This window comes from Rutilus rutilus (genome assembly GCF_951802725.1).
Source record: "Rutilus rutilus genome assembly, chromosome: 22".
In the NCBI taxonomy this organism is placed as follows: domain Eukaryota; kingdom Metazoa; phylum Chordata; class Actinopteri; order Cypriniformes; family Leuciscidae; genus Rutilus; species Rutilus rutilus.
The window spans coordinates 23836988-23850185 of NC_140227.1; the positions used below are offsets into that span (position 1 = coordinate 23836988).

The following is a 13198-nucleotide window of genomic DNA, read 5'->3' on the forward strand; positions in this document are numbered from 1 at the left end:
CTGTTGTGGGCTGCTTTCACCTATAGCTCCACAGCTGTGAAATAAGGAGGGGAGGCCTTGAGACGGAGTGAGCTCACCGTTGACTCAGTGAGGTGTGTTATTCTCTACGTAAGATGACTATTTGTGCTTGCGGTTCCACGGGCATACCCGAATCTTATGCCTGACCTCCTGGCAAACAAAACCTGTCCACCGTAAAACAAATAAATAAATAAGCAACAGTATGTTGTCACTTGCTCATGGGCAGTCTGTCAATGTATTATAGTCATGTCTTGGAAGAGCTAGACTTTTCCTAACTCTCTCACTTCATTGACATGAGGTCAGAACTGGCATGAGCTATTTATGGGCTCAAAGTTTGAGAGTAAGTTTTGGCAGAAATTCCTTGAATCTAAACATTAGCTGGGATGATGATGCATTGTGCTGTTTTTTTTCCTTTCTCACTCACTTTTCCTCTGTTTGCCTTGGCTAAGCAACTCGCTGGCCCTTAAATGGAAAATCAGCTCGAATGAAGTTCGACTCACACCATAAAAACATTGTCACCGCTAAAACAATATAACTTCCAAGCAGGTTAAAAAAGGAACCACAAATGGTTATCCCTGTAAGTTTTTTTAAAAGACAACTGGTTAATATTTCAATTTCTTGGTAAAACTATACCATATCTTCAGATTCTATTCCTCATATTTTCATTTTTGGAGGCTAATCAAATTCTGGAGAAACTAATTTTCTTTAGGCATCCTTGATAAACCTCTGAAGGTACATTTTCCATTGAAATAAAACTTGTTAAAAGACACCTGATTTACATTAGTGAGCATCAGATTATCATCTTATAATTTGATCCAAACCACGCATTATATTCCAGTTCCAAATAAAGCTATACGGCCAGCTTGCAAGTAACATTTTATTTACAAAAAGGCAGATTTTACTCTTATTTAGCACTTGGCAACTGTTAAGTTGAATTTTGCTTCCAAGTAATAAGCAAAAATGATTTTTTTCAAATAATTCTACAAGAAATGTAATATTAATGGCATCAGAAAATATCTGGTTCCTTTTTTGTTGTTAAAACAGTTGTTTACTTAATGACGTAGCATAAGCATTCAGAAATTTGATCATTTAGAACATTTCACACAGCAACAATCAAAATAAACAATTATGATCCCACTGCAAATGATGCCAAGATAGAGAAACTTATTAATTCATGCAAATGATGTCACCTTAACGGTCGTTAAGCCATCTAATAAGTCATTCATCCAATAAAATAATGGCTTAGAATGCAACTCTGCCTACCTAGAGATCCCTGAAGCAATCAATATATGGACTCACCTCCGTATTCCCTGTGGTGCTGTGAGAGACTGTCTAGGGAGAGGAGCGGTGGCCGATAACCTGTCTAAATTTAACAGAAACGGGCATTGTTTCTGGCCTGGTGGGCCCAGTGAGCGCCTCTAAACATGGACAGCATAGTTGGGTTGTTGCTTATCGTTCTCCTCTCCCTCAGCCACTTCCATACAAGGCTGTGCTCGGAGCCTGTCACTTGCTACCCTGTCTGTGAAGCTCTGCTATCTGCCAGCTTCTTGTCCTTAACAGACACGTGCAAGATAAAGGGGCTCCGCTGGCAGGTAGCTTTATTCTCCCCCTGTGTGTGTGGCCATACTGTGTGTGTCTGTGAGCGAGTGTGTGTGCGTTTGCAACGAAGGCAGGAATGCGCTGAGGACGTAAGAAGCACTCCTGGTGATTTTCCACAGTTCCCAGGACCCCAGTCGTGACATCTTGTGATCCCGTGAGACATCCTGAAAGGTTTAGAGCTGGCTTACATTCAGTGTTATTTTAGTATCATTGAGATTCTATGCAGTTTTTATTATTAGTTTTTATTACATATTTTCTCTTTTCATTTAAATCTCATATTTAGTTTTGTTTTTTTAATTAACTCAATAGTTTTTATAAAAAAAATTGTTTAAATGAAACTAAATAAAAATGAGAAATGTTGCCTTGTCAACTAGCTGAAATAAAATGTTAAATTGATTTTATTTTTTATTTTTTTCAGTTAAAGTGTATTTTATTTCAAGTAACTAGGTTTTAGTTTTAGTTAACTATAATAACCCTACATCCTTCAGTTGGAATGAGAGCAGATGAAGCTCACATACTGGAGGCAAGAGGCAAATACATTATGAAATGAGACAGAGCTCGGCTTCCTGCAAAAGTCATTGGTTGCCCTTTATTTCGATGGTCCACTTTAGACATTCTACTAACTACAGTATAAGTAACTTTGCTGTAAAAAAAAGTATTATTGGTTTAACTTAAAAAAGTAAGTTTTTATTTTGATGCCCCTCCAACAGACATTCTTAACTTTACAACTACATGTCAATTTATTAACACTAACACTAACCCTAACATCTAACCCTAACCTAACAGTCTAATGAGAATTGACATGTAGTTACTTAGTAGAATGTCTAAAGTGGAGCATAGAAATAAAGTGTAACCAAGTCATTATTACCATCGCTAAATTTGGTATTTATATATACATCCTGCCTCCAAATCAGTGCATTTACATCCAACGTGCTGTGGCATGAGTTTAGTTGCATAAGGGCAAAGTGATATAACACTTTTGGCCGCTTTAGACGTATTGCATTTTGACATCTGTCTAACTGGGCTCTATGAGAAGGGCACATAAAAAGCACATGTACTTGCAAGCCCATGAATCATGACCGTATTTGGCTAAAATGCAACATCCTATAAACATCAACAGAGCAATGGTTACATTTCAGTATGCCACAAATGCAGGAAAAGCATCGACTTCATATATTCTCTGGTTTTGAATTTGTTAAGGGATTTTGTCAGTGTCTTTAATGCTATTCCTGCCCTTTATCATAATCAAGTGATAAAGTGCACTTAGGCAAGTACTTTGTTGCTAATTTTATCACGACTTAATTGCTGACATTTTGAATTCAGTAAATTGTTCTCCTCTATGACATTTATTTACATTTTGACATTATTAAAGGACAACATGACTTTTAATGATGTTTAAATAAATTGTGTGGTAAAAAAAAAAGTTTTGCAACTTTGCAAGGTAAATGAACTTTTTTGACATTGTGGAAAACCATTAAAACAACCCCCCCCCCCCCCCCCCCCCAAAAAAAAAGACACTGGCCTTGCCTCTATGTCAACAAAGACTCAATGAAGTCAGTGATATGGAAGAACTTATAAAAGCTCTTTATAAATGTTGACGCCACATCAGATTATGCTCTGCCAGCAATTTGACGTGATTTATCCATAGCTCTGTAGTCATGTGATATGTGTGACTGTTTTCCAGCAGTGCAGTTGTCAGAGGTCCATTTCAAACTGCCTGAAGGTACCCTGTGCTTTATTTACTGCATTTTATGATTCATGATGCCCAGTCCTGCTATGTCATATCCTACATATTCTCATGTACAGTATAAGAACATATGAAGGGACTAACTTGCAAAGTCATATGATTTAGCTTGTATGACACCATAGCGACCATAGACCCTTAATCTGAGATTAACTCAGCTGACAAAACCCATTAAAACTGTGATTATGGGATCTTTCTTCAAGTTTGTTGAAAACAGCAGTAATGAATCATCATCTCATGAGTCATTAAAAAACTTTGAAGTTTGTTAGATTAAGTATTATCCTTCCTGTAGTCAGCGGCTGACGCGGTCATCGCCGGCATAAAGGGCTGCAATGATTGTCTCATCCATTTCTGTTCCAGTTAAAGTGTCTTTATATGATGTTTGTGTTACATAAGTGAACTTCCATCCTGAAACTTGAAGTGAAGCATAGATAAAATCCTGTAAAGTATGAGCAGAGGTGGATAAAGTACACAACTTAAGTGAAACCTTACTTAAGTGAAAGTACAGAAGTACTCGTTTTTATAAGTACTTAAGTATCAAAAGTAAATGTCAATGCATTGTTTTATTATTGTTGCATTGTTGTATGTAATACTTACAGTTTTATGCCTCTGAATCTATGCCTGCCTACCCTCATATCGATATCAAATTTATTTCTAGAACACAGTTCCAGTAGTGGGACTGAATGTGAGATTGAATAAGTGCACCCAAATGGCTGTTCCCTCAAATAGTGCCCTATATAAAGATTTTTGGCTTTTAGTATGAATAAGCTGACAATATGTTACCGACACTGTTGTCTATATCTATATCTATAGCTCCAAAACAATGACAAAATTCGCATTTAGAAGACCAAACCCAATGTTGAAAATGAAAATGTCAGATGTCAGAATCCAACGTCAGATTGACGTTCATCTCCAACGTTGGACAGACGTTGTATTGTGGTTGAAAATGAAAATCGGGTTGACGTCAGAAACCAACATCAGTCGGGTTCTAACATCAGCCCGACTTTCCTTTCCAACCAAAATCCAACATATGTACGTCTGACGTCAAAACGACGTTAGGTTTTGACGTCAACCCGACTTTCATTTCCGACCAAAATGCAACCCCTGACTGACCTTACTACTTTCTACTCAAGGACCTTGACATAAATGTTGTGGAGTAAAAAGAACAAAATTTGTCTTTCAAATGTAGTGAAGTTAAAGTTAAAAGTTACTTTAAAAATTTTAAATAAAGTACAGTATACTCAAAAAGTGTACTTAAGTACAGTACTCAAGTAAATGTACTCTGTTACTGTCCACCTTTGTGTATGGTGTGTGGTGTAGACAGTAATATTTCCAAATGGTGGCTTGTCTAATGAAATGGGTCACTTATATGTGATAATCTCTTTTATGTCACTCTTACTTCTCACAAAACGAGTGTAGAAGATTTAAATTCTTCACCAGTGGTCTAAAATGACAGAAACTGCAGCTGTACATTTGGGTGGTGGACGAGGAATCATCTGAGATTCAAAGGAACATAGAGTTGTGTAACCGAGAGGATTTGTGAGAAGATGACCAGCGGAAAGATATTTCACAGATACATTTGGTAAGAATAATATTTGCATAATCTCAGACACAGAAAACTGTCTGAATTTCGGTTGGAAAATGTTCTGTTGTGATATTTTTTTTAATTAACCTCTTATTTTTCACTTTATTTGAGTTCCTCTGAACTAAACCCATTGTGATATTACTGAAGCTTTATCCCTGTGTTGAATATGTTCCTGGCAAAACAGCATTGTAGAAATACACTAAAACAAATCAGAATAAACAACAAAGAAAAATCTCCACGTGTCAAAAGAATAGACTTTATTGTTTCAAACCACAAAACAGAGTTGCCAGTATCTAACAATCTCATTCAAAACTAGTACAGTCTCTTTCAACTTGTTTACCCTTTGCTCAACCAATGGTCGTTTGTTGGGTTATCTTTCATTTTTAGTAGCCATCCTCTTCCTGCTTTTAAAGCAGAGGAAAATAACAGGTGCACATCTTAATCTTTCTAGCATGAACACTCCTTCACTTACACATCTCAACATCAAAATGACCTCATCATTCATTGTTATATTTGGTGCTCAGAGATATTGCTGAGCAGTTGGGTTGCTATGAGGTTGACACTCTGAGGCCTTTTTTACATTGTAGACTGAGAAATTAAACATTTCCTATGGCTATGGTTAATAAAAATACACTTTAAAAAATATACTAAACAAACTCTGCAATAAATGGCATTTTAAAATATATTACAATAGAAAACAGTTTTTTAATTTGTAATAATATCTCACAATATTATAGTTTTTACTGTAATTTTTATCAAATAAATGCAGCCTTGGTGAGCATTTCAGTGCAGTGGTTTATTTTAGAGCCTTTAAGTATGCAGTATTGTTATGAACTGCTCCGAGACATGAAGGTTGAGGATCCAAATGCAGTTTATTAAGGTAAACCAAAACCGTTATCAGAATCCAGGCAAAGGTCATACACAGGCAGGCAATCCAAACAAACAGACAAATCCAGAGGGTGAGGCAGGAACAGGAAAACCAGGACACGGGCAGAGATCAAGAACCAGGAACAACGACAACAAAGGAAACGCTCAGAAATGCAGTGGAATAACGTACAAGACTTCGCAGGGAACGATAAGGTGAACCAGGCTTATATGGAGTGAACTAAACAATATAATGAGACACAGGTGAATGTGATAATCAGGGATGATGAGTGAATTATGGGAAATGTAGTTATGAGTGAATAAAGATAGTCTGATGTAGAGTGCCCTCAGGTGGCTCTCAAGGGCACTCCAGCTGATGACCGTTACAAGTATACTGTATAAAATGGACTTGGAGTCCACGAGAGCCCAAACAGACATGTTAAATTTGAATTAGAGGCTTTGTTTGAATAAAACAAAACAGAAATGTAAAACATAAAAAATTGGGCGTTTTCATCCTCTGAATCTGTTGTGAAACTGTAAAAAGGTCCATAGCTCTGTGTATCGTCATTTAGAGCACATACAAGATAACATTGACCTGAAGGTCATAATAATAAAAACAAAACATCCAAAATCAGCATTTTATTTACATTTCTCAATAAAGAATTTATGATGTTTTTTTTTAAATAAAAACTGACATGATTCTTGAATGGAAAGGCCCCTAAGGCTGAAAAACTCATGTGCTTCTTGCCAACAAATACTGAGGTGAGTCAGAGACCGTTTGCTATCTCTCGATACTAAACAGAGATTTCATGAAACAAATCAAAACTGAATACTCAGATTACATCTGTGACACATATTAATATTTCAGTCAACAGCCGTGAATGTGTTTTTTGACATCCAGCATTACATTCTTTCCTGTTAGTGTTGATGTAAAATGCAATGAACAGTGTTCCTTTGATTAAAAATATTCCTATCATCTACTAATGTACCAGCCAGAAAAGGTCCACATGTTTGATTAAAGCTTGGGACACATCTTGAGTCTTATCCTCGTTGAAGTTCCACTAGATCAACTATTTTTAACCACAGTTTCAAAACGTTGAGTGCTAGGTGACTGAGAATCAGGTTCTGAAGTATCCATGAGATTACAGGGACACTCACACCTTCCAAAGCTATTTTTTTCTTTGTTCATTTAGTTTCCCAGCCAGATATGCGCTTGTGCAATGATGGTATTAGTGGAAATGGCACATTGCGGCGTGTCAGGTTTTTTTGTGAATAGTTTTTATTTCTTGTTAGTACTGTGTTTACCATTATCTTCTATTATAATAAGCAAACTGAAAAACTGAACCAAATACAAAAAAATAATTGTTTATTGCATATTAGATACATTTTAATACATACACGACCGGTCAATTCATCTCTCTTTTTTAAAATCGATATATTTAGCATCAAACAAACAATATCATTCTTGTTCAAAGTAATAAAAAACTGATTAAAGAAAGATTAGAAGATAAGATTAAAAAAAGATTACGATGGCAACACGCACAAAAGGTGGCGATATGCACCAAAAATGTACATCGCCATTAAATAAAAGAAGAAGATAAAAGTATGCGTGCTTCTTAGCGTCCATTTCCATTGTGACTCGTGTGCTGTGTTCGAAATACACGCTTATTCACTATTCCCTACATTACTCCAATATAGTCCACTTGAAGGAGTTGATGTAAACGAGTGAGTGAATTCGGACACTGAGTGTGCCGGAAGGGCTGCCGATTTTACATGGTTTGTGCTTGCTGTTTAATAATAATCATTTGAAACACCAAACTGACAGATCCAATAGTAATGAAAAGATTTATCTTGAACTCTGCCATGGAAACTAGCATATAAACCTTAAAGCAGCAATTTAATAACAAATTAAAAAGGAATTTATATACCTGTAGGCTATGATCTTAACAAGCGGCAACCTTCCTGTATCTCTCTTGAAACCAACACGGAAGTGACTTAAACTGCAATTCATCGACTGGCCGCTAGAGACAGGCTCCAAAAGAGAGTCAATCCCATAGACCCCCATGTTAATACGCCCAATTTTACAGCAGAACAAAAATGTGTTTACAGCCTGGTCACTACTAGCCGTTGGTCTGCTGTTTGTTAGCCGTCACGTCACCTCAGCTGATAAAATAACGTCCACTATGGTTTCAGACACCACTACAAATAGTTGTCCCCTCAAATATTTCCCTATTTAAGGGTATATGGAGCGATTTCGGACACAACCATGGATTCAGCGCTCGGTTGAGAATGTCTTGTGTTGTCACTATTAACTCTCAATTTAATACTCCTGGTTGACTGAATTTACTCCAAAGTAACCAATGTTTGGGTTAAACAACCGAGAGTTCAGGGTTTGTGTGACGGTAAGTTAACCTTGCTTTCAGGAACACATCCCTGGTCCTCTCTCCTCCTTCGCTGTCGTCACTCCTCATTTTATCTTACCGGAGCTCCGCCGTGACTCGAGACCGTTGAGGTGCGCCATTAGCACTCACGCCACCGGCCTCGCTCAGTTCCCACAGCTCTCGTCCCCGCCCTGCTTGCCGCAATTTGCTTAAATGTGTGTCATGGATCAACAGTAGGCCTACTCATGAACGGCTGTCGAGGATTCTCACTAGAAACAAGTACAGGCTTGGACCGCAAAACGGTGTTCCTTGAGTCATGACTTTTTGAGTCATAACAGATTTAAGGTGTAGTCATATTAACTGTTGTTCAGCGAATGTTAGGATGCAATCAGGAATCTTGTGTGAGGTAAAAAAATGTCAGTGTGGGACAATAGACCATTTGCCCACAAAATTTCACTGAAAATTCAAGAATGTTTCCACACCATTGCAACATAAAATGCAATTAATATAAAGAAATTATTCACAAGGGACATTTGAAGTAATTAATGAGGCAGAAAAGTAAAAAGGTGCAGCAGCTTCGTTTTCTGACAGGCTTTATTTTTCCTCTTTTCTGGTAGATTGTCCTGGCACTTGATTTTCAGCTCTACAAGTTTTCATTCCTGTTCAAACTTGTTTCAGCATACTATGCCAAGAATCCAAGATCTCTGCAAAGTACCACATTTACTGTTAATATGAAAATGAAATCATTTCCTCACCCTTGTGACATTTCAAACCTTTTTCAAACCCAAAAGCAGATCTCAGGCATAATGCAACCCCAGTCACCATTTACTGTCATTGCATTAACACAAGCAGAAGATTTTTTTGTAAATCATCATGAACCATGAATCCATTCTTATGTAGTCATTATACCCTCTGACAGAGATCACAATGCAAATGATTGTCTTATTATTTATCTGAGTAACATGAATGAGATTTGAGAGCTGTAGCATGGGGGAAGATTTTCAGAGAATAACATAGAATATGTTTTCAGAGTGCACATGTTTGCACTTTTTTGGGCTTCAAATTTTCTCCAGCCATTCACTGCCATTAAAAAGCTTTGAAGAGCCAGGACATTTTGTGATATAACTCTGATTGCATTCGTCTGAAAAAAGATTGTCATACCAAGGATGTCTTGAGGGTGAGAAAATCATGGGCTAATTTATCTCTTTAAAGACATACATCATTCTTATGAAAATACCTGAGATAGCTTGATGAACACAGATATATTATCGCTATCATGTGTTTGTCCTCATGTTTCATCAGTCAAAACGTCTCTATTTGCATGTTATTATATCCATATAAGGCATTTCCTGAAACGTCATAAGTTTAATACTCCTATGAATCTCACTTGTGGACTTTCTGCGTGGGGGATAAATCCTTACTGGGCTTCCAGTATGAATGAAACAGATTTGACATGAGAGTGTTTAACGCTCCATATCGCTATCATCTCCCCATTTTGGGTAAAAATAGAAAAATAATACCAAAGTGCTTTGTAACGTACAGTTACTTGAGTAGTTTTTAAGCAAACTACTTTTTTACTCTTACTTGAGTCATATTATTTTGCAGTACTTCTACTTGTACTCAAGTAAATTATTACTGAAGTAGCAATACTTTTACTTAAGTACAATTTTTTAGTACTCTTTCCACCACTGCCTTACAGGGCCCAATTGTCCTCTGTTCAAGACGTGTGTGAACTCACACTCCCTGTGTTATGTTACTCATACGTCATTCCAAACCCATAAGAACAGGTTAAACCAGATTAAACAGTTGAAACCAGTACTAGAAAAGCAAGAAATTTAAAAGCCAAAAACAGACACACCACATGCTTTAAGGAACAGAAAGACACACCAAAATACACAGACTACAAAAAAAAATAAAGAAAAGAAACCTTACTGAAATGCTGATTACATCTCTATGGTTATGGGTTTGTTTTCTTGTCATAACTTAGGCTATCCATAACCACATTATTTGTGGTGCTTTGCTAAGGACATGGCTATGGAAAAAAAAATGTTGCAAAATGTTTTGCTTTCCCCCTGAGATACTTTACATTCACATGTAAAATGTTTGCTTTTCCCAAAGAAACTTTGTGTGCACTCAGTAACTAGCTGGTGAAGTGTATTTACTAATTATGGAGTTAACAAATGTGTTCATGACCATTGTAACGTTTGAAGCGGATGTCATTATAAATATCAGTAGACTGGGAAGATTTCAAAAGGAGCGGTTCATTCATAAGTCTGTAAGATCTTAACTTCATGCTGTGGAAATACAAACCGGAAGACAGACCACAACAAGTGTAGTCCAAAAGACCAAAAACCTTAGCAACTGCAAAGCCACTTACAAACAAAAATTATGTTTGTTTTTTTTAGAAAATGTAAAAAAAATAGTTGTATGGTTCATCACATTGGCAGAATGTTGTAAAAGCAGGTGATTCATTCCAGAAAATCTTCCTTTTCTTATATTTAAAAATAAAGGGCAATTTGAAGCCCTATAGGGACACATTTGTATCCAGTGACACACCAAGAGAGATCATACTCCACAGATCGTTCATAATCTCCTTTATTAGATAAATCATACAATAATTACAATAATTTATACCTAAGAGACTAGTTTAAAAAAAATTAAAAAAAACAGTCAAGCCTGGACAGTCAATCTATTATCACATGAATTATTACTGAGGCATTATATGATATTTGTAATAACTTTGTTTAATGAGGCAGACAATCATATGAGTAAATCAGGTTGTGTGCAGATGTTTTAGAAGGATTTCCATCTGAGGGCTGAGAAAATGGTGTGGACGACATACAGTAAAGTGGTGAGAAAGGCAAACACCTGAAATTAAAGAGACAAATAATCACTATACACTTCAACGGGAAAAATGTACAGTTGCTTTTTTAACATGGCTTTCATTGGTGTAATCTAATGTATTTAAGTTGATTTCATGTTAAATATGTTTTTTTTTTGTTACTACATGAAGCTATAACCTGAATGAGGTTACATGTTTAGTACTCTAAATATTCAAGATTATTCAGAACATCAGCTTTGTAATTTTTGTTCACAGATTTCACCAATATCTTACTACTAGTCATATTAGTATTTAACAGGTAAAACAGCGTTAGATTTGGAAATTTGATTTTGGGTAGAGGGACTCACCACGGCAGCTATATCCAGCTTGTATATAAGTGTTATAGAACCTATGTCTGTAGAACCATACCAAATGGTTATATAAGCTAGAAGCACAGACGCACTGAAATAGAGGAGTGATGCAAATCCATGGCATGCAACATCCTGTGGAGAGAAATTAAAAATATATATATTTAAATAGGAAAATGTCTTCATAAAGAGAGAGGAAGTAAGAGAGAGAAAGAGAGATTATGAACCTACCGCGCTTGCCCAAGAGCTTCTGTTACGATGAGACCCAGTGGCAAAGACTATCAACCAGAGGAATGTCATGATGAAACAGAAAATTGTCACAGAAATCACATACGCTTGGGGGTTGTTAGGCACGAGCTTTGTAGATGCTACTAGACACAATACCAGACCGCCAAAGACCTAAGAGATAAACACAATGAAAGAATGAGCTTCCAGATATGGTAACACTTTACAATAAGGTTCATTAGTTAACATTAGTTAATGTATTAACTAACATGAACTAACAATGATCAATACATTTGTTACTTTATTAGTTCATCTTTGTTAACGTTAGTTAATAAAAATACAGCTGTTCATTGTTTGTTCATGTTAGTTCACAGTGCATTAACTAATGTTAACAAATACCACCTTTGATTTTAATAATGTATTAGTAAATGTTGGAATTAATATTAACTAAGATTAATAAATGCTGTAGAAATATTGTTCATTCTTAGTTCATGTTAACTAAGGAAATTAACTAATGTTAACTAATGAACCTTATTTAAAGTGTTACCAATATATTAGATGAAAAAATTAGAACTCTCTTTCCCCTGTGAACATCTTTGCTTATGAATTGTTTTAAAACTTTTCCTGAAATATGACATGGATATCAAACAGTAAACATCTACATTGGATATAATGGATGGACTTTCTGTAAAGCTGCTTTGAAACAATATGTATTGTGAAAAGCGCTATACAAATAAATTTGAATTGAATTGAATTGAATATAAGAGAAAATAATGATATTGAAATAAAATAGAATAAAAAACATTCTGACATTTATTTGGCCTAGTGAATTTTTTTGAAGAATTACAGATTTATGTAATATGTATTCACTTACAATAATGAATCAAATCATTTTAAATAACTTGGATGTATAGCCTTTAGATTAACTATTTTTTTTTGTCATTTACATTATTGTATACTTTTTCTGTTCATATTTGTTTTCTTTTTTAAATGACTGTTGATTAAAATAAATCAGGAGGCTAGATTCTCCAGGATGAATTCTCTTAGAGTATATTTTAAGGCAACCATTACATTTTTAAGTTAAACCAACAATAATTTGTATACAGTGTAGGTACCACTAATCAATAGTATTTTACATCAAATTAAATCTAATTAAATTAATTTATTAAAATCAACTCACAAGCTCTACTAGGTAGAAGATGTCGGGTATGGTGCAGAATAAGGCCGCTCCGCTGGGCAGGAAGCCCGTTTGCCCTGTATTGGATGCCATGAGTGTGTTCACCTGAGTATCCTCTCTGCACTGGTAAAATAAATGTGCAGAAATGCTGAAGATATACTTTATTTAAGAGGCTGAAAACTGGACAGACCTGTTCACCTTGATGCATTCCATGACCCACCCTGTGCACAACGTTCACCAAGGGCAGCTGTTTTTTTGCCAGACATTTGTGCACATTCATTTTTGACAGTGTTGTTGGTTGTTGTCTTTCAAATGACCATGGCAACTTTCTTTATTATTTTTGACAGGCCAAAGGCCTACAACAACATACTGTAGAATAGATATAACAACAACAACAACAACAACATCTTACTGTA

At 35.8% G+C, this 13198-nt stretch overlaps 2 protein-coding genes across 2 annotated transcripts in view; both read right to left on the reverse strand.

Moving 5' to 3' along the window:
* slc8a1a (solute carrier family 8 member 1a) overlaps window positions 1–1541 on the reverse strand; it is a 51263-nt gene extending 49722 nt beyond the window's left edge. The window contains exon 1 of the mRNA XM_084394886.1: window positions 1318–1541. The gene's annotated coding sequence lies outside the window, so the exon portion shown is untranslated. The remainder of the gene's footprint in view (window positions 1–1317) is intronic.
* Window positions 1542–10768: 9227 nt separating this feature from the next.
* LOC311282346 (myelin and lymphocyte protein-like) lies at window positions 10769–12904 on the reverse strand. Its single transcript, XM_084396057.1, has 4 exons — window positions 12786–12904; window positions 11612–11779; window positions 11381–11515; window positions 10769–11059 (listed from the first exon to the last, which is right to left on the reverse strand). Exons 1-4 carry the CDS (start codon window positions 12873–12875, stop codon window positions 10985–10987), a joined length of 468 nt encoding a protein of 155 aa, XP_084252183.1. The 5' UTR covers window positions 12876–12904; the 3' UTR covers window positions 10769–10984.
* Window positions 12905–13198: the final 294 nt, after the last annotated feature.